The 26,280-nt window shown below is 48.5% G+C and overlaps 1 protein-coding gene and 1 long non-coding RNA gene across 7 annotated transcripts in view; one reads left to right on the top strand and one right to left on the bottom strand.

The window, feature by feature from the left end:
• PROSER2 (proline and serine rich 2) overlaps window positions 1-24,684 on the top strand; it is a 48,997-nt gene extending 24,313 nt beyond the window's left edge. The window contains exons 2-6 of one of the 5 annotated variants that reach the window (XM_074001015.1): window positions 2,436-2,539; window positions 4,485-4,703; window positions 18,126-18,226; window positions 19,317-19,569; window positions 21,943-24,684. In XM_074001015.1, coding sequence (XP_073857116.1) covers window positions 18,176-18,226; window positions 19,317-19,569; window positions 21,943-22,859 — 1,221 coding nt within the window. In that variant the 5' untranslated portion in view covers window positions 2,436-2,539; window positions 4,485-4,703; window positions 18,126-18,175 and the 3' untranslated portion in view covers window positions 22,860-24,684. The remainder of the gene's footprint in view (window positions 1-2,435; window positions 2,540-4,484; window positions 4,704-18,125; window positions 18,227-19,316; window positions 19,570-21,942) is intronic. The other 4 variants (XM_015455544.3, XM_015455545.3, XM_074001014.1 and 1 more) reach the window with 4 other exon arrangements.
• On the bottom strand, window positions 3,844-21,952 carry LOC123575522 (uncharacterized). Of its 2 annotated transcripts, XR_010577834.1 has the most exons (5): window positions 21,819-21,947; window positions 13,848-14,048; window positions 9,488-9,589; window positions 8,504-8,779; window positions 3,844-4,254 (listed from the first exon to the last, which is right to left on the bottom strand). It is a non-coding gene; the product is annotated as an uncharacterized lncRNA (long non-coding RNA). The 2 variants fall into 2 exon arrangements; XR_012417463.1 differs by lacking the exons at window positions 3,844-4,254; window positions 8,504-8,779; window positions 9,488-9,589 and adding an exon at window positions 18,166-18,854 and having other exon boundaries at window positions 12,868-14,048; window positions 21,819-21,952.
• Window positions 24,685-26,280: the final 1,596 nt, after the last annotated feature.

The following is a 26,280-nucleotide window of genomic DNA, read 5'->3' on the forward strand; positions in this document are numbered from 1 at the left end:
GATATAGATATATAGACTCCAAAATGCTTTTCTTTAACCTCATTTTCCTCTACAGCTATTGCCTCGTCTCTCTTTTCTGTTTCTCTTTTCAACCCAAATTCAGAAACCACTAACCATCTGCTTCCAGGATTGCTGTTCCCGGCACAGCCCACTGTATTGTGATTTCTAACCCGCCTTCACAAGGTCACCTTAGTTGATGGAGTCAGTGGCTGGTTTTTAGTCTTTATTCTGGTTTGTTGTTGTTGCTGTTGTTGTTTTGAGCCGGAGTCTTGCTCTGTCACCCAGGCTGGAGTGCAATGGCGCGATCTCGGCTCACTGCAACTTCTGCCTCCCACATTCAAGCGATTCTCCTGCCTCAGCCTCCCAAGGCCTGCCTCCCAGCCTCCTCCCAGCCTCCCTGTAACTAGGATTACAGGTGCCTGCCACCACACCCAGCTAATTTTTTGTTTTTAGTAGAGATGGGGTTTCACCATGTTGGCCAGGCTGGTCTCAAACTCCTGACATCAAGTGATCCGCCCGCCTCGGCCTCCCAAAGTGCCGGTGCGCCCAGCCCCCCACTCTGTTCTTTCCCTTGCTTCTTTCCACTCACAGAATGTCATAGAGATGGAGGGGCCACCTCATTCTTTTTTAAACAGTGTGTGGTGTTCAGTTAGCCTCACTGCTTTCAGGGCCTTCTCCTGGTTCTGCCCACGCTTCAGACCATGGCCAGAGTCGCCTTTCTAAACTGTAAGTGGATTCTGTCCCTCTGCGGGGTGTAAAACTCCCTTGGTGCCCCCCACCTGTAGGCAAAGTTCAGAAATCAAAGCTGCATTTACTGGGGTCCAGTTGACCTCATCCCCCCCGTTTGCACCTCTCTACCTGTTTTGCAACCTGTGTTGTATCTTGAGCTTGAGCCGAGTTCACTGCTTTATCCTGAGCACTCGCCATTTTTCAAACAGGCATATATTTCCACATCTTTGTTAATTCTTTTTTCTCTGTTAGGAATGCCCATAGGGGTGGGTGATGTCAAAGTGTTGTTTCAAGAGTGTGTTTAATGGGCCAGGTGCAGTGGCTCACGCCTGTAATCGCAGCACTTTGGGAGGCCGAGGCGGGGGGATCACCTGAGGTCAGGAGTTTGAGACCAGCCTGACCAACAACATGGTGAAACCCCGTCTCTGCTAAAAAATACAAAAATTAGGCTGGGCACAGTGGCTCACGCCTGTAATCCCAGCACTTAGGGAGGCCGAGGCAGGCGGATCACAAGGTCAAGAGATCAAGACCATCCTGGCCAGCGTGGTGAAACCCCGTCTCTACTGAAAATAAAAAAAATTAGCTGAGAGTGGTGGCGCATGCCTGTAGCAGCTACTTGGGAGGCTGAGGCAGGAGGATCGCTTGAACCTGGGAGGTGGAGGTTGCAGTGAGCCAAGATCGTGCCACTGCACTCCAGCCTGGCAACAGAGCGAGACTCCGTCTCAAAAAAAAAAAAAAAAAAAAAAATACAAAAATTAGCTGGGCATGGTGGCAGGCACCTGTAATCCCAGCTACTCGGGAGGCTGAGGCAGGAGAATCACTTGAACCCAGGAGGCAGAGGTTGTAGTAAGCCAAGATCGCACCATTGCACTTCAGCCTGGACGACACAGTACAACTCTGTCTCAAAAAAAAAAAAAAAAAAAAGTTTAGCTGTCTCCTTAAATCTTAGAGCTTGGCTGAGTCGTCACCTTTGCTGTGAAGTCTCTGAACCCTCCCTGGAGCCATGGGCACTCCTTCCTGGGCACTCCTGGACCCCTGTAATGGCACCGAACATTGTTACGTATCTGTCTTCCCTTAGAGTTGGCGCTATGTGTCAGAATCACTTGTAGAACTCCTTAAAAACACACCCTCCCAGCCTTTACCCCCATAAATGTATTCTGTAGGTCTGGGTCTGAGTCCCAAAGAGCTTCTCATCCATTGCCTGGGTGAAGCATCAGTGCACAAATGGGCTCCTCTATGGAAGGGAAGTCTGATTCATCTGCCTTTCTCTAGTACCTGGAATCTCCCCAAGGTGAGGTAGGAAAACAGTAAGCATCAAAGAATATGCTTAGGCTAGAAAGGAAGATAGGGTTCAGATGGAAGCAGGTGATGACTGATAGGCTGAAACTTTCGTTCTCAAGCCTGTTGGGAATGGGTTAAAGTTGACTGCTTTTGGGAGAGTGGTAACAATTAAGTGGTGTTTCAAGATTAATCCAACTGGAGAATCCGGCAGAAGTGTAGAGAAGAGGGAGAAGGCAAGGAGGACAGCAGGTGGCAGCTGTAGTTGGAACGTGTACCCCAAAGCTCACGTGTTGGAAACTTAATACCCAGCATGGCCATGTTGAGGGGCGGGGACGGGAAGAGGTGATGAACATTTTCACGCTGTTATTGCAGGAGTGGGTTCACTATAAAAGCCAGTTTGGCCCTTTCTCGTGCTCTCTTTCCAGTGATGCCTTCCGTTATGTTAGGGTACAGCAGGACATAGCAGGAAGGCCTTCAGCAGATGTGGCCCTGGATCTTGGATTTCCCAACCTCCCAAACCACAAGCCAGGTAAGTTTGTTTCTTGTACAGCAGCACAAAACAGATGAAGACAATGGCTGTGGCAATAACGTAGGCATGTGCTAAAATGGTCCTGAACTTGGATGTGCAACCAGAAGGGAAGTGGGTACAACTGACGTTGTAAAAGAAGAGTCTGCAGGGCTCGGCAGCTGGCGGCCTGTGAGTGGCAGGGAGGGGAGGAGTCGGAGACATCTCCATGGCTCATTTGTGTGACGAGGCTGCAAGCCCCTGTGTCTAGGGATGGGCGCTGATTAACATAATGTGGCTCTGGCATTTGGCAAAACCAGCCCCTTCAGGGGAATGGCGGAAAGACCTGGTTACTTGAGCTGCTCTGTACACCCGAGTGTGGCCATTTGCTCCCATCCCAGTGGTGGGATGGGGAAAGGAGGGCTTTGTGTGTAACACCATCTAGGTCGTTCCAGGGCCTCTGGGAATGTACGGAGATGATGAAGGAAGGGAGCTGCCTTTCTCTCCGGCTCCACAGCCCACCAGCTCTCCTAGGACCATGATTTTGTCTTTTTTTTTTTCACTATTTGGAGTAGTGGCAAATTTATGTATATGCGTATCATCTTCTGGTTTCCTAGCCTTGCTCTTAATCGCCATTTGATGTGTACCGATTGAGCAGAAATGTGTTTTTTTAAATCTGTTTTACAGAGTTGTCTGTAAGGTTTCTCAGAGGAGGTTTTCATGGTAATGCTTGAAGTCTTAAATGACAGGGTTCCCCTAAAGGTGTTCAAGGCAGACTGCATTTTGTCCACAAGTGGTCATGTTTCTATTAATCAGCAAGAGGCTTATTCCTATGAGTCTTCTTTGGTCTTCTAGAAGGTCTGTTGAACTGTCTTAACACGCCATTCAGGGGCTGGGCTGGATTTCCTGCTAAAAGGGTCAGAGGACCAGGCATGGTGGCTCACACCTGTAATCCCAGCACTTTGGGAGGCCAAGGCAGGTGGATCACTTGAGCTCAGGAGTTCAAGACCAACCTGGGCAACATGACGAAACCCTGTCTCTACAAAAAATAAGCTGGGTGTGGTAGTGCATGCCTGTAGTCCCAGCTACCCAGGAGGCTGAGGTGGGAAGACTGCTTGAGCCCATGAGGTCAAGGCTGCAGTGTGTTGTGATTTTACCACTGCACTCCAGCCTGGTTGGCAGAGTAAGACCTTACCTCAAAACAAAGGTAGCTGGGGTTGGGGGGCGGTCAGAGGACTATATGAAATTAAGCGGCTTACAGGGGACAGTTTCAGTGTCTTTGCTCCTGGAAGTAAAGATGGGAACTTCCTCACAGTATTAACCGGGGGTACTTTACTTATTCTGAACACATTGCAATAGCACTTGAGGTTTCTGTAGAGTCCTCAGTGTCGGAGATATCAGTCAGGCTCCCAGTGGTAACACGTTAGCTCTTGTCACCTCCCCTCAAGTGTGAACTGTAACGGAGCTGGAGAAGCAACCACAGTTTATGGCGTCTGAGACAGAAAAGCCAGGGAGAGCCTGAGTGCGAAAGAGCTTGGAAGTGCAGAGGAAGATGCCACATTATTCTGTCATATTTCCAGCAGCAAAGTCATCTTGAATATACCCATCTTTCCTTCAGATTATTCCGGCTGGGCATGGTGACTCGTGCCTGTAATCCCAGCTACTCAGGAGGCCAAGGCAGGAGGATCATTGGAGCCCAGGAGTTCAGTGCCAGCCTGGACAACATAGCAAGACTATCTCTGAAAAAAAAATTTTTTTTAATTATTCTTATGTCTTCAGAATGGTTAACAATATAAAAGAGAAGTGGCAGTCAGCATCCTCAAACCGGTTGACTTAGCGTTTCCCAATCCCCTTTACCCTAATGATCGAGTTTGAGAGTGGAGATGCATCTAAGCCATGTTTTTGAGGGATGGAGGCGTTTTACAGTCTAGGCTCACTGACCACTGTCATTCGTGTTTGGTGTCTCTAGGAGTGAGCTGTTGCCGCAGAATGGGCTGCTGGCTCCTGCCCTGCTTCCTCTGATCGAGCCAGCCCTGATGACTATGTGGAGATGCCTGTAACCCACCAGAAATCAGACGCATCTGACATGAACTCGGACACGTCCCCCAACTGCAGGCTCCGAGCCTTCAGCAGAGGCGGCAGCCTGGAGAGTCGAAGCAGCAGCTCTCGCTCCAGAAGCTTCACTTTGGTGAGTGTTTTTTTTTTTTCATGCTTTCTTGCACTTCGGTTGGTGGATTTTGCCTCAGTCCCTCTCCCTTGAAGTAATATCTTACCAGATCTTTTTGGGTCAATAGCTTGATGTTTGGGAATACTTCTTTGTGAAATGGTTATTTTTAATCATCTTAAATTTTGCACAAATACAGAGCATTACCCATAGTCATGGGGCAAATCCCTTGCTATGGCCAGTAACTCATGGCTGCTTAGACCTAGGCAGGACCAGGCCCTGGGCAGAAACCAACCCAGACAGGAGCGCTGCTCAACAGCTCACAAGATAAACACAGTTCACTCTTTTTTCGTTTGTTTGTTTGAGACAGAGTCTCGCTCTGTCGTCCAGTGGCGCGATCTTGGCTCACTGCAACCTCTGCTTCCCAAGTTCAAGCAATTCTCCTGCCTCAGCCTCCCGAGTAGCTGGGATTACAGGCATGTGCCACCACACCGGCTAAGTATTATTATTTTTTTTTTGTATTTTTAGTAGAGGCAGGGTTTCGCCATGTTGGCCAGGCTGATCTTGAACTCCTGACCTCAGGTGATCCACCCGCCTCGGCTTCTCAAAGTGCTGTGATTACAGGCGTGAGCCACCACGCCCGGCCCGCTCAAGCAGATGTTTCACTTCTGTGCAAGTAAAGATGCTTTTGTATCCTTCTCAGAATCCAGACCCTTGCATAGCTTTGGGAACTTTACAAAAAGAGTTTGTAAAGTTGAGAGGATCTCGTACTTTCCCTGGTGAGGACGTTCATCTTTCAGGAGAGGGGAGACCATGACACTCACTCCTAGAGGGAGGAACACAGGACAGAATCGAGCCCCCGGGCCTCACTAGGAACCACTGGGGGCGCCTCTCGGGTCCTCTCCTCCAGTGGGAGCACCAGTTTCCCTCAGATACACTGTGCCATAAAATTAGCCCCAGTTATGCTGAAGCTAGATATACTTGGTATCGGGTAGTTACTAGTAATGACGGAATTTTCTAGACCCCCACTTACATATTTTCTTTTTTAAAACCATTATGGTAATATGCGATAAATATTATTTGATTGGCCAGGCACGGTGGCTCACGCCTGTAATCCCAGCACTTTGGGAGGCCGAGGCGGGTGGATCACCTGAGGTCAGGAGTTGGAGACCAGCCCAGCCAACATGGCAAAACCCCATCTCTACTAAAAATACAAAAATTAGCTGGGTGTGGTGGTGCACGCCTGTAATCCCAGCTACTCAGGAGGCTGAGGCAGGAGAATCACTTGAACCAGGAAGTGGAGGTTGTAGCGAGCTGAGATCGCACCACCGCACTCCGGCTTGAGTGACAGAACAAGACTCCGTCTCAAAGAAATGCCCAGCACCCGAGCAGCGCTGGTGCCGGCTTCTCCTTCCCTGGTGTCCTGTTAGTGTCCACGGGGGGCGCCATTCCCCTTCATCCTGCCGCCCCTATCCTATTTGGATCCATGCTCCTCCTTCCACCTCCTTCTCTTCTTTGTAGAGGTTCTTTGATCGCTAAAGGTGAGGTGTTAAAAGGGAACATTCCTTCCTCCTCGGTATTGCACACATTTCTTCATTCTGCCAGTTTTATGGGCATGAGTTTGATTTTAAATTAAAGGATTCCTGTTGTACCCATTTCTTTCCTATCCGTTACATCATCCAGTAGCACTCCTGTGGTATATGTGATGTTCTGTTCCCCGCCGTGCCTGTCCCTGTATATCATAGGGTAGAATAATGGAAACAGCATTGTAAAGCCCACTCATTATGAAGTTATGTCTGCATGGTGTGTGTCTGGGATCACACAATTCTGCTGTATCCTGCCTTAGACCTGTTCTCCTCCAGATGTTGGAGGAATGTTCTGGTAGTGTTTCCTTGCCTTCCCCTCAGGCCTGTTAACTGTTTTCAGGCATTTTCCTCCAGGGACAGTTATTGAGCTAAGTTTATTTTTCATTTCACAGTTGTGCGCTTTCCTTTAGAACTAGCAAAATGAGAAAATATGGCATTTAACTTTAAATGACAACTAAAGTGGATTTTTGGTTTTGTTTGTTTAAGACAAGGTCTTGCTCTGTTACCCAGGTGGGAGTGCAGTGGCATGATCATAGCTCACTGTGGCCGTGACCTCCTAGGCTCAAGTGAGCCTCCTGCCTCAGCCTCCCAAGTAGCTGGGATAATGGGTGCGGTAGCATCGCACCTGGCTAATTTTTTTTTTTTTTTTTGAGACGGAGTCTCGCTCTGTCGCCCAGGCTGGAGTGCAGTGGCCGGATCTCAGCTCACTGCAAGCTCCGCCTCCCGGGTTCACGCCATTCTCCTGCCTCAGCCTCCGGAGTAGCTGAGACTACAGGCGCCCGCCACCTCGCCCGGCTAGTTTTTTGTATTTTTTAGTAGAGACGGGGTTTCACTGGGTTAGCCAGGATGGTCTTGATCTCCTGACCTTGTGATCCGCCCGTCTTGGCCTCCCAAAGTGCTGGGATTACAACCTGGCTAATTTTAAAAATTTTTTCGTAGAGATAAGGTCTTGCTATGTTGAACAGGCTGATTTAGAATTCCTGACCTCAAGCAATCTTCCTGCCTCAGCCTTCCCAAGTGCTGGGATTATAGGCATGAGCCACCACGCCCAGCCTACTAAAAGTTTTTTGTTTTTTTTTTTTTTTTTTTTTGCAACCTCTGCCTCCCCGGTTCAAGCGATTCTCCTGCCTCAGCCCCCCAAGTAGCTGGGATTACAGACATGTGCCACCATCCCCGACTAATTTTTGTGTTTTTCCTACTAAAGTTTTTTAAACAGTCACATGACACTTTTCACAGAGCCGCACTTAGCAGCCAGTCCCTATCACAGCATTACAGCGTCTTTAAATGTCATACTCCACTTTTTTGGAAGTGTAAATTCTAAGAGGAGCTGTAAGTTTTATTCTAACTCATCGGGTGTTTTTTTCTAATGTGACTTTTCTCTTTAAAACAAAAATCAACCATAGCGGTTTCTTAATTAAGCGGTGTCCTTTAATTTCCAAGGTCATGAAAGATTCGTCAGTCAACAGCGTTTTTAGGCCTCTAGGTTGTACGACATGTAAGTAAAACATAACCTAGTCAGTCTGTAGGTTTCTTAAGAAAGAAAACCTCGTTCTCATTTATAGAGGTTTTTTTTTTTAAGCAAATGTTATTCTTAAAAGATAAAAGATGAACGCCTGATTTGAATTGAGAGTACCCTAAAGTTTTCAGTGCCAGTTGGAGTGTCACCTGGTATATAACAGATGTTTGCTCATTAGAAACTTTTCTCCTGAGACAGTGCAAGTTGAAAATTTAAAACGCGTCCAGGTTTGGTGACGTACAACTGTAGTCCTAGCTACTTGGGAGGCCTGAGGCAGGAGGATCACTTCAGCCCAGGAGTTAAAGGCCAGCCTGGGCAACATAGCAAGACCCCTATTTCTACACAAAACAAATAAATTCTAGAAGATGATCTCGAATATTTTTTAAAGTTAAAATAGCCACTTAAATAGGATTATCGAGGCTATCTGTATGGCCACAATTATGACTGAAGCTGTTGTAAGAGGGCAGTGAATATGAAGTCTTTATTTCTCAAGAGGCTGGTTGTGTGCGTGCATTTTTTTGGTAAAGAATCCTGCCTGTGAATTTTTTTTAATGAAAGGTATAGGTAGAACTAGAATTAGTTGTCCAAATCTTACAATATGTGGCTACAAATGTGTCCCTTGAATTATGTCTTTTCCTTTGAAATGTAAGAGGGTGGCTTTGATGTGTGTGCAAGGCGGTGCTTCCTAACAATGTCGGGAGCGTGCTTGTGGAGATTCCTACCTCGAGAGGTGATGCAGGCACAAAATAAAAGGCCCGAGAAGGGCTGGAGACGTCCATAGGTGGCAGCTCTCCTCTCCATGGCTCCTGTAGGCGGCTCTGGGTGTTTGGTTACCAACGTCACCCTCTAAGGCCAGTGTCTCCAGGGCTCACCTCATCTCACAAAACCCCCTGGGTGCACGGCGAGGACACGGTGCTGCCTCATACCAGTGTTCCCAGGCTCTCGCTCTGAATGAGGTCCTGAAGTCGGGTCTGCCTTCACACATCCCGAAGCTTCCTCTAGAAGAAAATAGGATTTGGCTGCTCGGAAAGGGCGGAGCGCTCTCCATTGGCACCATTCCCAAGGAGCGGAGCTCCAACACCATGGCTGCCTTTGTGAGGGTGCCTGGGGTCCCAAGTCTGCCTCTTACTTGTTTTTACCTCTGGCTTGGGCAAAAACAATGATCCAAATTTATGAGCGAGTTTTTAGGATTTAATATTTGATAGTTCTGTCTTGAATCCCCCTCTCCCTACACCCACAAGTGCTGTGGCACTGAAGTCACACAGCGGTCTGTGACCAGGCATCTGCCAGCAGCTTCTGAGCCACGCTATTCCTCCAGAGCACTTGACACCTTTGGCCCCACACATGGCTCATGGGCTAAGAAGGCACGGCAAGCACTGGGGGACTTCCCACATGGCTGGGCTGGAGCAAAGTCTGAGGCGTGCACTAGAAATCCAGTGTGCTGTTTGCTCTGTGACTTCAGGAGGGGACACTGAACCAGAGGAGCCAGGAGGGAGAAGCCGCCCAGTCTGTGATAATCCCGCCCTTTCATCCTGCCGTCTCAGCCAGCTAGAATCCAAATGATCCTGGTCAAACAACTGCTTTAAAACATGACTCAGGAGCTTTTCTAAAAGGCCAATTCAGTCAGCATTTCATCAATGCCTACTGCATATAAGAACTGAGAGGTGATGGGATAAGACTCAGTTTGCCCCCTTTCGGGAACTCACAATGTAGTGGCGAAGCAGCCATGGAGGACCCGAGCTCATGAGGGTCTCGGAGCGTCTCAAATGCCACACACTTGGGGTGTGTCTGTCTCAGTCAAGATCTCTCTATGAGAGAGAGAGAAGAGAGCAAGATCCGTATTACCAGTTTAAAGACATGTAAGGTGGCCCAGGAGCCCAGCTGTCATCTTTTGAAGCCATTATTCTTTGGTTTTATAGTCAAAACTGTACACGCATCTCATTCTTCATGGATTTGTGTCTCTTTCTTGCCAGAAGTGCAGGTTTAAGTGAGCCATCTTGAAACATGACAACAGGGTCTAGCTAGAAATAACCATAATTGGCCGGGTGTGGTGGCTCACGCCTGTCATCCCAGCACTTTGGGAGGCTAAGGTGGGTGGATCACCTGAGGTCAGGATTTGGAGACCAGCCTGGCCAACGTGGTAAAACCCTGTCTCTACGAAAAATACAAAAATTAGCCAGGCGTGGTGACGCATGCCTATAATCCCAGCTGCTCCGGAGGCTGAGGCAGGAAAATCACTTGAACCCGGGAGGGGGAGGTTGCAGTGAGCCAAGATCGCACCACTGCACTCCAGCCTGGGCGACAGAGGGAGACTCCATCTTAAAAAAAAAAAAAAAAAAAAAACCACACACACAATAAAACCTTTGTCCCAAAACCGTGGGACGCTCCACCTGCACTTCCAGTCTCTCTTCCGAGGTTGCCGAAGCGGGTGCGGCACTCAAAGCCTCGCAGGAAGCGGCTGCATTTTCTTCTCTCTGTCCCTATTCTGTTTCAGCTCCGAGGGGGGGTCTCATCAGGCTGGATTAGTAAATCAATAAAGTATTGCTCGAGTGTCAGAGAGCCAACTGTAGTGTTTGTAAGACGACATCAGATCACAGTCTGCCCAATACCCCAGTACCAGCTAGCCCAGGCTGCTGACCGAGGACATCGGGGGTTCAGAGACGCCTGGCTCATCTCCAGACATTTTCTTAGCCATCAGCAGCTTTTTTATCATTTTTTTTGGTCTAGACTCGAGATGAATTCTGCTGCTTCATTTTTTTTAATCCCTCACAAAGAGTCACCACAATTATCTTAGTCTGCAGTTAAACCAAATTTCTTTCTTTTTTTTAGATGGAGTTTCGCTCTTGTTGCCTAGGCTGGAGTGCAGCGGTGCTCACTGCAACCTCCGCCTCCCAGGTTCGAGCAGTTCTCCTACCTCAGCCTCCCAAGTAGCTGGGACTACAGGCATGCACCACCATGCCCGGCTAATTTTGTATTTTTAGTAGAGATGGGGTTTCTCTATGTTGAGGCTGGTCTCAAACTCCTGACCTCAGGTGATCCGCCTGCCTCGGCCTCCCAAAGTACTGGGATTACAGGCGTGAGCCACTGCACCCGGCAATTTTTTTTCCCCCAGGACGGAGTCTTGCTGTGTTACCCAGAGCTGGAGTGCAATGGCACAATCTCAGCTCAATGCAACCTCTGCCTCCTGGGTTCCAGCAATTATCCTGCCTCAGACTCCAGAGTAGCTGGGATTACAGGTGCATGCCATCATGCCTGGCTAATATTTTTGTATTTTTAGTAGAAACGGGATTTTGCCATGTTGGCCAGGCTGGTCTCGAACTCTTGGCCTCAAGTGATTCGGCCTCAAAGTGCTGGGATTACAGGCATGAGCCACCACGCCCGGCCGATTCAGCTGTTTTTTAGGTAGAGGTTACTTCAGTACACGTACTTTAAGCCTTCTCAGCGTTTTTGTTCAACCAACCAAAGATTTTATTCTACCGTTTCTCTAAAAACAGAACTCCTGTCCCAAATCTATGCTGGCATAGGAATAGCTAGGATTGCTGACTTTTGGACCTGTTGCTAGCAGTTTTTTAAAAAGTTATCATCCAGCTTTTTATTGGGCTGCTGCCCTCAGAGGTTGGATGGAGCTTGGATAGACCTTTTTTCTGTTATCTCTGTGCAGGAGTCATCAGAGATCAGCTAGACTGGGACTTTGTTCTCTTCGTGGGGGCTTGTTCTGGTGCATTATAATTACCTTAGTACGTTCAGCATTTTGAATTTTCTGGTTTGAATGCACTAGAAATTATCTCTTCAAAATCATAACATACATATTAGGGTAAAAATACATTGTTCACATTCTCGAAGCAAAGCAACATTTCCTTCAGAGACTTGTCATTTCTTGAAGTCAGCATGGTAGGATAGAATATGTGAGGAATGGGCCAGGCGCGGTGGCTCACGCCTATTATCCCAGCACTTTGGGAGGCCGAGGCAGGCAGATCACAAGTTCAGGAGTTCGAGACCAGCCTGGCCAATGTGGTGAAACGCCGTCTCTACTAAAAAAAGTTAGCTGGGAATGTTGGCAGGCGCGTATAGTCTCAGCTACTCAGGAAGCTGAGGCAGGAGAATCGCTTGAACCTGGGAAGTGGAGGTTGCAGTGAGCCGAGATTACACCACTGCACTCCGGCCTGGGCAACAGAGTGAGACTCCGTCTCAAAAAAAAATGTGAGGGATGGTTTTCTAGCCTGTTCTTTTAACATCTGAAGATTTGTAGCCTTAAAGAACTGCCATTTACTCCACAGCCCAGACCAGTACATTAAAAACATCATTTGGGCCAAGCACGGTTGCTCATGCCTGTAATCCCAGCACTTTGGGAGGCTGAGGCAGGCAGACCAATTGAGGTCAGGAGCTTGAGACCAGCTTGGCCAACACGGTGAAACCCCATCTCTGCTAAAAATACCCAAAAAAAAAAGCCGAGTGTGGTGGTGCAGCCTGTAATCCCAGCAACTTGGGAGGCTGAGGCAGGAGAATCGCATGAACCAGGAGGTGGAGGTTGCAGTGAGCCAAGATCACACCACTGCACTCTGGGCTACAGAGTGAGACTCCGTCTCAAAAAAAAAAAAAAATTTTTTTTTGAGAAGGGAATTTTCTTTTCTGCTGTCAGCCTTCTTCTACCATTCCAACTAATAGGGACAAACTTACGCTTTCTCCAACTCACTCTTGCCCAAGAAAGCGGCTATTTTTGCTTTTCCTCATTTCCTATCTACGTAGTTCTTAGGGACCTGAGTCATTAGCAAACGCCTCTTCCAGTGGCACCCAGTCCTGCAGGAGCCTCCAGTGCGGGCTCCAGCTCTCTGCCACCTCCGGGGACCACCAGGCAATGCCTTGTGCTTTGGGATTTTTTACTGTAACAGCTTTATCGGGATACAAGTCACATAGCATACAGTTCACCCGTTTAAAGTATATATTCAATGGCATATAGTGTATTAACATCAGCACAGTCAATTTTAGAATGTTTTCATCTCCTGAGAAGAAATCCTCACCCATTTGCAGTCACCGCCCATCCCTGCCCCTGCCCTTGCTGCAGTGACCTGCTCCCCCAGGCCATCTGTTTCTTCCCAGCATCTCCCGGGGGAGGGGTAGACGGAATCTCCCTGCCAAGGGCCACAAGCCTCTTTTCTGACCCTGAGGCCCTGATCCCTTCCCCACCAGCTCAGTCTGCTTCTGCCTCTCCTCTCCTCCCCTCCCAGGGAAGGCAGATCCGGGTTCACTGTGGAGGGCAGCTTCGTGTCCCCCAGGATTAGGCAGCAGACGGAGCCCACAGCATGGCTGGCGCTGCCTCAGGACTCAGGGCACAAGGCCAGGCTGACCACAGAGAAGGTGCTTGGGATACACGCCAGGTGCCCAGCACTCACTCCAGCCCCTCACCCTAGAGGGACTCGGGTAGGTTGAAGATGTGAGAATCTCAGCCTCCCAGGACCTGGGAAGCTGCTCACCGACTGGCTCGGTGAAAATGGATTTTGGGCTGGGTGCAGTGGCTCACACCTGTAATCCCAGCACTTTGGGAGGCCAAGGTGGGTGGATCACAAGGTCAGGAGTTCGAGACCAGCCTGGTCAACACGGTGAAACCCCACCTCTACTAAAAATACAAAAATTAGCCGGGCGTGGTGGCGTGCACCTGTAGTCCCAGCTACCCCGGAGGCTGAGGCAGGAGAAATGCTTGAACCTGGGAGGCAGAGGCTGCAGTGAGCTGAGATCGTGCCACTGCACTCCAGCCTGGGCGACAGAGCGAGACTCCTAAAAATAATAATAATAAATTGTTTCCCATATTCAGTATTTTCTGCACTATAACCAACATGATCTTTCCAAAATGCTGCGTGGATGACTGTGCCTTGTTCCTTCTTGCGTAACTCTCATCCAGTTCTTCCAGGCCATTGACTGACGTGTCATTTCCTCTCTGAAGTTTTTCCTGCACAGACCCCTTTCCCCGGAAGTGTGGCTTGGTAACCATGCACGCTGTGTTTCCATCACACCCCAGGCTTACCTTGTCGTAGGAGTTCCACACTCTAGGGCAGTTGCTGATGTTCTTACCTGAAGCCCTCGTTGGGTGGTAAGCTGTAGACAGCAGGAGCATGATTTATACTGTCGTATTGGGTTGTGTGCTTAGCAGGTGCGTGTGTGTGGCTGTGATTCAGGGGATGCCGTGGGGGTGGGCTGAGGTTTGAAATCCAGCCGTGAAAGTAGGTGAGATGCAGCCGTGCACAGATGGGCGTCGCTGCCTTAGAAGCTGACCTAGGAAGAGCCAGTGATGGACCTGAGCAGGGAGCAAGAAGCGACAAACCATAGCCTGTGGCCCGTAGCTGCCCCCACTCCTTGCTTTTATAAATAAAGTTCAATGTAACAAAAGTGAGGCTCATTCCTTACCTTGGTAGAGTTGAGTAGTTGCTACCCTAAAGCCTGCACAGCCCAGAATATTTATTACCTGACCCTTTACCAAAGAGTTGGCCATACCTCCTGAGGAATATAAAGGAGAGAATGGTGGAAAGTTAACTGTGAAGAGTAGGCGGAGCCATAGCAAATACCTAGGAAGACACAGGGCAGAAAACGTGCAAGATGTCTACGCTGGAAACTATGAGAAATCATTGAGAGAAATTAAAGGACCAGATCTGTGCATCTGAAACGTCGGCGCATCTGAAACGTCAGCGCATCAGACTCCCTGGAGGCTGCGTCCAACACAGACTGACAGGCCCAGTGCCTGAGGGTTCCTAATGCAGCAGATCTGGGATTGGACCCAAGAATGTTTCTGACAAGTTCACAGATGCTGCTGCTGGTCCAAAGACCACACGCTGAGAACCACACATCTAAATAAATGAAGCCATGTGCCATATTCATGGATCAAGAAAAGATTGCAAAGACATCAGTTCTTTCCAATTTGAGAAACTTCTCTGCAAATCCCAATTAAAGTCACAACAGGGGTATGTGTGTGTTCATGTGAATATGGAAATTGACAAGCTGATACTAAAATTTATATGGAAATAAAAAAGGACTAAGAAAGCTGAACAGACTTAAAGAAGGAAGACTTTAAGAATTCCAACAAAACTGAAGGACTTTGCCAGATATCAAGACTTATTACAGACTGGGCACAGTGGCTCATGCCTCCAATAATACCACTTTGGGAAGCTGAGGCCAGAGGATCGCCTGAGCCCAGGAGTTCAAGACCAGCCTGGGCAATAGAGCAAGACTTTGTCTCTACAAAAAATATATATATATTAGCTGGGTATGGCAGTGTTTGCCTGTAGTTCCAGCTACTGGGGAGGCTGAGGTGGGACGATCACTTGAGCTGGGGAGACCAAAGCTGCAGTGAGCCGTGACCGTGCCACTGCACTGTAGCCTGGGCAACAGAGCAAAACGTGGTCTCCAAAAAATCAACAAAAGGCATATGTGAAACATAAATATTTCATTATGTATATGCAAATATTTCAAAATGTGAAAAAATCCAGAACACTTCTTATCCCAAGCATTTTAGAGGAGTACTACTCACCGGTATTATGGAGAAAAAAAATTCAACATCATTAGTCTTCATGGAAATGACATTGAAAATCACAGTGAAATATGACTGCATTTCTCTCCTTCGGGGCGCCAGAGCAACCAGCCCTGCTGAAAGCAGCTGTCAGTCAGTACAACCACTTCGGAAAGCTGTGTCCGCCCACCCAAGCAGACACACGTCTTCAGACCCAGCGATTATGTGTAGGTTTATACCCAACGGGTGCGCATTGCTTATCCTCCCTAGCAATGTTCTGCCTGCCTGCCGTGCCTAGGTATCTCTCCTTTTCCTGAGCCATCCTGCTCTCAGGATTAAGCTAATAAGACCAGGCTAGCTTGAGAAATTTGCATGTGTTCTTGTGTTTTCATCCCCAAAACAACAGTATACTATGCCTTCAGCTACAGCCTCTGAAATTGTATAGACCACAGGCTCTGTATGGGCCTGGGAGTTAGATGCTTTGGGTAGGTGGGCATTTGAGTATCTCGCAGATCACAGTGTGGAAAGCATCAGTCTACACCACATGGGTCAGCTCTTAATCATTTTTGATAAGACAAAAAAATACATTAGTAGGGCACAGGCATGCACCTGTAGTCCCGGCTACTCAGGAGGCTGAGGCAGGAGAATTGCTTGAGCCCTGGGGGCAGAGGTTGCAGTGAGTCAAGATCGCGCCACTGCACTCAACAACCTGGCAACAGGAGTGAAACCATCCCCCTACAAAAACAAAACAAAACAAAATACACAGCAGAAGCAAGGTCCACGCTCATAGTATTATAGAGTCAAATAGTCTATAAGATTTATAAAATCATCAGTCCACATGTACCACCTCCATTTCATACTCACGGGAGGTAACAACTCTTAACTCTACCTATTTGTTATTTAACTCCACTATTGACATACTGCTGTATATCCTTTCAGGTTTTTTTTCCGTGTGTATTAAGTTTGCATAATTTCAATCTGAGACAACTCGGTTATGGTATAGGTGTGTATATCGCTGGACATAGATGATAATGCTTTCTCTCACATTAGTTTTTCTGTGGTTGATCGTAGTTTCAGTTTTCTTTGCTTGCGTGATTTCCTGTGTTGCCCTCAGGCTTGCTGTGAACTGGACTACTTGCTGAGCGCACAGGTGGCTTCCCAGGGAGCCACCATTATTCTGGGATTCCCTGCGGCTTTCTCATGTGGATGCTCCTGTTAACTGGCTCTGTGACTTCTGTCTGGGTTTACTCCGTGTTGAGAGGAACAGCTACCCTTCCTGACTACCCTGCAGTGGCTTCCTCAGAAAGGCTGGCATGGGAGATCAGATTACAGACCTTGCATGTTTGTTTTTTTGTGTTTTTTTGTTATTTTTTTTTGAGACGGAGTCTTGCTCTGCCACCCAGGCTGGAGTGCTGTGGCGCAATCTCACTGCAAGCTCCGCCTCCCGGGTTCATGCCATTCTCCTGCCTCAGCCTCCCGAGTAGGTGGGACTACAGGCGCCCAGCACCGCGCTTGGCTAATTTTTTTTGTATTTTTAGTAGAGACAGGGTTTCACCATGTTAGCCAGGATGGTCTCGATCTCCTGACCTCGTGATCCACCTGCCTCGGCCTCCCAAAGTGCTGGGATTACAGGCTTGAGCCACCGCGCCCGGCCTGACCTTGCGTGTCTTAAAAACACCTTTATTCTTCCGCAGTTCTAATTAATAATGGGATTATGTATAGGATTCTAGTTGAGAATTTAGCTGGGTTTTTAGCCCTCATTGTCTCCCAGCTTCTGGTGTTGCTGCTGAGAAGTCTGTTGCAGTTTTCTGTTTCCTGATCTTTTGTTTGTTTAAATTTTTTGGAAGTTATTTCAAACTTAATGAAGTTGTGAGAATAGCACAGAGAACTCCCACATACCATTTAATTAGATTCACCAATTTTTAAATTTTTTCCACATTTTAACATGCGCTCTCTCCACACACACACACACACACTTTTTTTCTGAACCATTTGAATGTAGTTGCTACATAATGCTCCCCTTAATACAGAAGTACATTTTAAAAACAAGGATATTCTCTTACATAACTTACACAGGGAGTTATCAAATTCTGATTTCTGATCTTTTTTTTTTTTCTTTTTTTCTTTTTTTGAGACAGAGTCTTGCTCTGTCACCCAGGCTGGAGTGCAGTGGTACGATCTTGGCTCACTGCAACCTCTGCCTCCCGGGTTCTAGTGATTCTCCTGCCTCAGCCTCCTGAGTAGCTGGGATTACAGGTGCATGCCACCACGCCCAGCTACTTTTTGTATTTTTAGTAGAGACAGGGTTTCACCATGTTGGCCAGCCTGGTCTTGAACTCCTGAGCTCGAGTGATCCACCCACCTCAGCCTCCCACAGTACGGGATTACAGGTGTGAGCCACCACACCTGGCCTCTGATTTCTGATCTTTTGTATGTGACCTGCTTTTTCACTCTGGGAAGCTTTCCGGATCTTTTCTTGGTTTTCAGTATTCTGAAATGTCACAATGATGCATACCTCAGCATGGGTCTGTTTGATTTTATTCGTTAGTTTGTACACTAAGGACCCCTTTCAATTTGGAAACTCGTGTGCTCCTGTTTACGGGCATTTCCCTGAATTATTTTGTTTATTTTATAATTTCTTCCTCTCATTTTCTCTGATTTCTCTTTCTGGAACTCTCATTATTCACAAAGTGGCCCTCCCAGATCTATCCTTTGATTTTCTTACCCTTTCTTTTCGTAGTTTTATGATTTCACAACTTTATCTTTTAGGCTTTTATTTAGTTTTTCATTGTTCTCTGCTGTTAGTGTTGTTTTTTAAATTTCTAACAGTCTTCTTTTGTCCTGTAAAGAAAACATCATGCTGTGTGTGGATTCAGTATCCCCTCTTACCTGACAACTGATGACGATAGCCTTTTTGAAGTTTTCCATCCCTCCACATAGTTCGTTTCCTGTAAGTTGCTTTTTTGTCCTTTGGTTTTCATAGCTCTTTCACGGTCACAGTTTTCCTCAGATGCTCGGCGGTTATTAGATATCTGCACATACTCCAGAGTAGGACAGTCAGAAACTACTGTGCAGTTCTACACGGGGATTCGTTGACTGTAGTCTTTACCTGTGGATTGACCTTGCTGGGGAACCCTTGGGATCAGCCTTTTTTGGCTCTTGGATTCCTCAGATTCCCCAGAGATGCTGTGCACAGTCCTCCGTCTGGAGGGCGGTCACCTGACTGCACCCATGGCCCCACTTCAGGGTTCCTCTGTCACCTTTTTCGAGTAAGTGGCTAGTTCTGTGCCAGGATGAGCTCGCTGCTTCTGAAAGAGACTTTCAAACAGTTGGGCCGTCTTCGCCATCACCTTGCCCACACTTCCAGAGCTGCTCAGCACCTCCAGGACCGGAGCTTCTGGGCAGTTCTGTGGGACACAGCAGGTGGGTCACTGGCTTTCCTGGGCCTTCTCAGTCAGTTTCCACCTGTCCTGCCCTCCACCTGCCCTGCTTTTGGCTCCTGAATTCTTCAGATTCCCCAAAGATGACAACGTGCTCCACCATCTCTCTTCCTGTTATTTTGTCATTGTGATTTGTGCCTTAAAAAAAAAAAAACCCTTTGTTTTAGTAAGGTTTCTGGTGAGAAAGGAGATAAATATGCGAGTTCAGTCCACCATCTTTAAGCAGAGGTTTCCCATGATGATGGAAAAGCAAGTGTGTGGGATGGCAGTAGGCTGACAGCAGCTGTCCAGTGTGCCCCGAACAGCTGCTTTTTGTCATTGACTTGCTAGGAACCGCAAGGCGAGGGCCTGTTCTAAGAGCTTTGAGGCGTTGTTATTCGCTCTGCCTTTCGGAGCGCGTTCTCTTCCATCTGGGCGATGGAGAGGCACATGCGGGCACTGTGTGGCAGGGGCACCCCGCATGGCAGGGCATTCTCAGGACACAGTGAGTTCCGCCCTGGGCTACGGACAGATCCCAACTTTGCTTCGGCTTTTGTCTCTTTAGTGAAGCCACTGTTTGTTTTCTCTCTTCTGTTCCCAATCCCCAAACCTATACTCTAGGATGATGAGAGCCTGAAGTACCTCACCCATGAGGAAAAGGACGTCCTCCTGTTTTTTGAGGAGACAATTGACTCCCTGGACGAGGACTTTGAGGAGCCAGTGCTGTGTGATGGGGGAGTGTGCTGCCTCTGCTCCCCGTCTCTGGAGGAGAGCACCTCCAGTCCCTCCGAGCCTGAAGATGTCATCGACTTAGTGCAGCCAGCACCTGGCGCCGGGGAAGCCAAGGGCCTCCCAGAGGAGACGCAGGCAGCAGGTGAGGGGGAAGCACAGGCCAGCCCTGGAACATGGTTTGCTGGTGTCTGTGAGACCCAGAGATACTTCTTCTGTGTTCCCCTGTGCTTGCCAGTAGAAGCTGTTGAGTCTTACAAGATTCTTATAGGGGAAAAGAATCCTTGGCAGTTTCGTTGTCCGGCAAAGGGAAATGCCAGAAGGACTAGAATAAAGAATGGAATGAACTGGGCACATAAGCGGAGAGTACTTTTTTTTTTTTAATACACAATGCATACACACGCACAGAAAGAAGGAAAACTGGAAATGGCTTCCAGGTAATTATTCTGTGTTACAGGCTGGGCACCGTGGATCACTTGAGGCCAGGAATTCAAGACCAGCCTGGCCAACACGGTGAAACCTCATCTCTACTAAAAATATAAAAGTCAGCTGGACGTGGGCTCATGCCTGTAGTCCCAGCTGGTCCGGAGGCTGAGGCACGAGAATCGCTTGAACCAGGAAGCAGACGTTGCAGTGAGCCGAGACTGTGCCACTGCACTCCAGCCTGGGTGGCAGAGCAAGACCCTGCCTCAAAAACAGAAAGACAATCTAATACCACTGCTGACATGGCAGGAGGTGGAGCTTGGTAATGCGAGCCATGGGTAGTGGCTGTAAATACAAATGAAGCTTCGCTTGCTCACTGCTCACATCCTGCTGTGCGCCCCAGTTCCTAACAGGCCACAGACCAGTACCAGGTGTGTTGGTGATCCCTGAGCTGCAGGGAAATGGGCAGAGAAAAATATCTTCCAGTTTTTTTTCCCTGATTGGTAAGGATACTGGAAACAAATGTGGCCAAGGGGTTAATGTTGGAAGGGATGAGGAAAAAATTATTTTTGCCCTGGTAAGGATAAAATACTGTCATTTGTCTTAAGCCACTAGAAATAAATTGTGTGCACATGTGTACCCATATGTCTTTTAAGCAAGGCTATGTATTACTCAGAACTTCATAGACTACAGTTATGGATTCCATGTAAATATGGAGCTTGGTTTGCAGCCATCTCTTCAGAGAAGTAATGTACTGGACATTTTTACTATATAAAATGTGAGATCACATAGTCATGCCAAGGAAAACACTCTTTGAAAAATCAGCTACACCTATCCGTCAGTTCTCTAACATTATATTTTCATAATAATTTTTCTTTCGTTTTTGTGAGACAGGAACTCACTCTGTCACCCAGGCTGGAGTGCAACAGCACAGTCCTGGCTCTCCGCACCCTCCAACTCCTGGGTTCAGATGATCCTCCAACCTCAGCCTCCCAAGTAGCTGGCACTACAGGTGTGTGCCACCATGCCTGGCTCATTTTTTTTTATAGTGATGGGATCTCACTATCCAGCCCCGGCTGGTCTCGAACTCTTGGGCTCAAGTGATCCTCCCACCTCAGACTCCCAAATCGCTGGGATTACAGGTGTGAGCCGCCTCACCTGGTATATTCATAACAATTGTAAGTGCCCACAGAGTATACATTGTGAGATTCTGAAGATATGAACATAACAAGTTATGAATTTCAGGGTGTTTTTTGTTTTGTTTTGTTTTTTTCCTGAGACAGAGTCTCACTGTGTTGCTCAGGCTGGAGTACAGTGGTGCCATCTGAGCTCACTGCAGCCTCCACCTCCCAGATTCAAGTGATTTTCCTGCCTCAGCCTCCAGAGTAGCTGGGACTATAGGCACACACCACCACGCCCCGCTAATTGTTGTATTTTTAGTAGAGACAGGGTTTCACCACGTTGGCCAGGATGGTCTTGAACTTCTGGCCTCCAAGTGATCCACCTGCTTTGGCCTCCCAAAGTGCTGGGATTACGGGTATGAGCTACCGCACCCGGCCCAGTGTTGTATTGAGAGGTGTGTAAGTACGGCAGTGCCAGGTGATCAGTGATTGATACATGCTATGTAAGGACTCAGAGGCAGGCCTGCTAAGTTCTCTGTCATAGAGGAAAGTGACACAGCTACATGTCCTTCATCCAGAAGGACCTGCTGGTGTCGGTGTGTGCCACACTTTCTAGCCTCAGTTTCCCCTTTGTAAACTCCCCTGATGAGTTGGTCACTACTTGCGTCCTGTCCTAGCCTTAGGGGCTGAAGCCTCAGCAGCCCGCATGGAGGGGATGTCTCCTAGGTGCCGACTGTCTGACTTGCAGGGTTATCGTGATTTGTCCCTTCTCAAAGTGAGGTCATGCGCATGACATATACCACCTTCTGCTTCCCTAGTCCCGGAAACCGGGAGAGAGGAGTTGACTCACAGGCAGCACCGGGGAAGTTGGTGTCAGGTCCAGGTTGAGGCTCTTTTCAGTTCAGCCAGAGGGAACGTCATGCATTTACTTTCACGTGGGCTGGTGGCTCACAGACTCCTCCCTCGTCTTCCAGGGCCTGCACCTGCCGGGAAGGAGCACAGGAAACAAGATGCTGAGACTCCTCCACCTCCGGACCCCCCAGCTCCCGAGACCCTTCCTGCACCACCGCCCGTGCCCAGCACCCCCGACCCCCCTAGGAGGGAGCTGCGCGCCCCTTCCCCGCCAGCGGAGCACCCCAGACTCCTGCGCTCCGTTCCCACGCCCCTCGTTATTGCGCAGAAGATTTCCGAGAGGTTGGCAGGAAACGAAGCCCTCTCGCCCACATCCCCATCCAGGGAGGGCCGGCCCGAGGAGTGGAGGACACCGGCCGCCTGGGGGCCCCGCAGCAGAGACCCCGGCCCGGGGCCCAGTCGCCCGGCGCAGCCCAAGGCCCCCCGCTTCCCCAGCAACATCATCGTCACCAACGGCGCGGCCCGGGAGCCCCACAGGACCCTGTCCAGGGCGGCCGTCAGCGTGCAGGAGCGCAGGGCGCAGGTGCTGGCCACCATCCACGGCCACGCCGGCGCCTTCCCCGCCGCAGGGGATGTGGGCGAGGGGGCCCCGGGGGGCAGCTCCTCCCCGGAGCAGGTGGCACGTGGCCAGGGCCTGCCTGGCCCCACTGAGAGTCTCCGGGCAGGGGGTCAGGCTCCGCGGGGCCCGGCGCTGGCCAACGGCTTCCCAAGTGCGCACGAGGCCCTGAAGAGCGCACCCAGCGCCTTCGCGCCCACCGGGAAGTCCCTCTGCTTCCGCCCCGGCCCGGCCCTGCCCAGTGCGCGGGCCCGCCAGAGCTTCCCCGGGCCCCGGCAGCCCGACGGTGCCCAGGACTGGCGCCTCGCAGACTCCCTGCCCCGGCCGCAGGGCATCACCGTGCAGTTCGCAGGGCGCGGCTCCTCGGAGGAGGCCCGCAGGGAGGCGCTGCGGAAGCTGGGGCTGCTCAGGGAGAGCTCGTGAGGGCCGCGCGGGCTCCGGTCCACCCTGAAGAGAGGGTGAGAGAGTCGCTGCACGCAGGAGCTGTTTGGCCTAAAACGGAAGTGGCAGGGGACCCCTTGCCCTCTGCGGCGCATCAGAGTCTAGAGGTGCCAGGCTGGGGCCTCCGGGCTGAGCCCGCACCAGCGGCTCCAGCCACCGGAACAGAGGACTCTTCCCTGAAAGAATCCAGCCGGGGGCTTGCCTCCCTTTTCCCAAGAACTGAGAACCCAAGAACCTTAGACCCATGGGTGTCCGTGATGTGTAAATGCCATCTTCTGGGGGCTGGGAGGAGCAGGACTGGTCTGATTATCATTCTTGAGTCTCATCTACCCTTTTCTCGAAGTACATGACATGAAAGGTCAGATCCCTTCCACTCAGGATTCTCCCTGCCTTTTCTAAGAAAATTAAAAAAAAAATGCTTGTTACATTTTGTAATGTCTTAATATACTCGCTTTTGTTTTCGAAGGGTGAGGCATCATGGAGCTTTGCTTTTGTTTCTTGACGTAATTTAGTTTGCCCAGTTTTGTTTTTTACTGAAAACTGCAATGAAACCTTAGAGTTTTGGGAGTGAAACAGAACGGTAATTTTGAGAAAGCAAGTCTCATCAGACTCTGCGGTCTGGGCCATGTTTGCCTGAGCCTGTGTGTGTATGTTTTTAAATACATATGTGTCAACATATACATGCACAGGTATCCTGTGTGTCCACATGTATCATTATTAAATAGAAACTTCTGAACACCCTCCTAAGTCACTACAGGATGCCCCCGCTTCCTATTCTTGGGCAGACAGAGCCACCTCAGCATCCTGACGGATGATACAAGAAATTGTTATTCCTAGTATGGAAGTGTCTTAAGGGCACGTCTCCATGATATTTTGGTGAACCCAAAGTGCTTTTTCCTTAACAAAATGTTCCTCTGTTCCCAATTAAAGTAATATTCCCTGCTTCCAAGTAAGCAAGACTTCACTAAAGATGGAACTTTTTAGAAAACTAATCTCCTTTATCACTTAATTTTAGTTTTGCATATTCTGAGGTCAACAGAAGGAAGCAAAAGATTCTTAAAGATCCACCTGACTGTCATGTTCCACAAGCAACATCTCAGAATTAATAGGGAAAAACCAGTGAAGGAGGTTAGCAGGAAAAGAACCGGTTTCCTCCCAGACTATGTCTTACACGCTGAGTTATGCCACAAGCGTTATTATCAAAACTATTTAAGGCTGGAGTCTTAGACCTCTAAAAATAGATGGGACGGGCTGCCCTGAGCAGTCACACCCTTGTGTTTTTATGTCTCCGCCAGCACCGTAACAGAGCCTGTTTCTTTCCCATTGAGTATTACTTAAATTCAGACTTAAATGTGCTGTGGAGGGCATTTTTCATAGTATTCCATTTGCCTTGTAAATTACATAAAGTGCATGATTATAATTTTTTCCTTAGAAATGCAATATTTAGTCTCATCCGGCTCTTATTCTCATGAATAATAACCTCATAGATTCTTGATGATCTTAATTTAAATAGGTGCTTTAATTTTACCTTTCAAAAGTAGTTACTGTAAATTTTACTCCTGTTAATGCTGGATTGGTTTAAAGGATTTATAAGGGCTGTTTCCTCTTTACAAAGCAAGATGCCATACACTGTTCAATAACAGAAGGTCCTGATACAACCGGCATTTTAAATACTCTATGGATGAGGACAGTGTATTTTTCACTGACCCCATGATTTCACTGTGAGTAGGGTGAACTGGACTGCATATTAGTTTATTTGTTGCCATAATCACATTTTTGAAAAATAAATTTAAGAGTTTTTTCTTAAGCTTGTTTTTGCATTGCATGCTATATTCTCAGTTACTTTCTTTTAAATGGTTATACCCTTTCCTTCTATTTATTCATAATTTCTTCTGTTTGTTCATGGTTACACTGACTGTCACCCTGGTCATTTCTTGTGTCTAAAACCCTACTAATTAAAGCCATATGTTTTGTACAAAGTTCAAATTGTAGCTGCTGCTAAACTAACCCATAGGTGTACTTATGTTGGCAAACCCAGTTTGTGGAGAGGCATTAGTTTCCTTGCCGTAATTAATATGATGTCATTTCTTAAAGGTCAAATGGTTCACGGTAATTTGAAGGACCAAACATATCTCAAAGCAAAATCGTAATAGAAAGATGAATCCTAAATGCCCCACTTTTTCCCCCAAGTGATGCTTGTAAATCATTCTCTGCTTTTACAAAACTCTTTATCTTAATGCTTAAATCCGAAAAAAAAAATTATCCTTTTTTTTTTTTTTTTTTGAGACGGAGTCTTGCTCTGTCACCCAGGCTGGAGTGCAGTGGCCGGATCTCAGCTCACTGCAAGCTCCGCCTCCCGGGTTCCCGCCATTCTCCTGCCTCAGCCTCCCGAGTAGCTGGGACTACAGGCGCCCGCCACCTCACCCGGCTAGTTTTTTTTGTATTTTTTAGTAGAGACGGGGTTTCACCGTGTTAGCCGGGATGGTCTCTCGATCTCCTGACCTCGTGATCCGCCCGTCTCGGCCTCCCAAAGTGCTGGGATTACAGGCTTGAGCCACCGCGCCCGGCCTATCCTTTTTTCTTTTCTTTTTGAGACGGTGTTGTCTCCCTTTTCCCAAGAACTGGGAGAGAGAATAACCTTCGCCTAGGCTGGAATGCAGTGGCGTGATCTCAGCTCACTGCAACCTTTGCCTTCCGAGTAGCTGGGATTAAAGGAACACGCCACCATGCTGGGCTAATTTTTGTATTTTTAGTAGAGACGGGGTTTCACCGTGTTAGCCAGGATGGTCTCGAACTCCTGACCTCATGTGATCCGCCCGCCTCGGCCTCCCAAAGTGCTGGGATTACAGGCGTGAGCCACTGCCCCAGCCATATCCTCTGCTTTCCAAAAGTTGTGTGCAAATGACCAAACCAGAGTCCCGTGGGCGGATGGCAACACCAAACAGGATCACAGCACCTGCTGCAGTCCTCTCCTCCTCCCCTTTCTGATACTTGGTTCCTGGCATGCATACCCAACTTCACGAGATTGGCAGAAATGCTGATCTTTGCGTCTCCCCGTCCGCATTCTCCTATAAGGCTGGCTGAGGACAGAAGGGACAGGAAAGACCGAGACACCGATCCTGGGTTGCTTTCATCAAGAATTCGGAGGACGACTTCTCCACGTGTTTAACGATAGAGCCCTCGGCTTCATGCACTTTGACCAAACTCACAGGCATCTGAGGGCGGCCCCAGGCACGGGGCTCACAGCCTACGCTGCCTGCCTGCTCTTCAGCCCCTCCTGGGCTATACAAGCTGTCTTCTGAATTTAGGATCCCTCACTCAAAATTCCTGGTGCAGAGTTCCACTGTAGGATGCCCACTTGGAACCAGCTATTGTAAAGAGCTGAGCAGAGGTGATGAGCAAG

The sequence above is a fragment of the Macaca fascicularis genome, chromosome 9, assembly GCF_037993035.2.
Source record: "Macaca fascicularis isolate 582-1 chromosome 9, T2T-MFA8v1.1".
Taxonomy (NCBI): domain Eukaryota; kingdom Metazoa; phylum Chordata; class Mammalia; order Primates; family Cercopithecidae; genus Macaca; species Macaca fascicularis.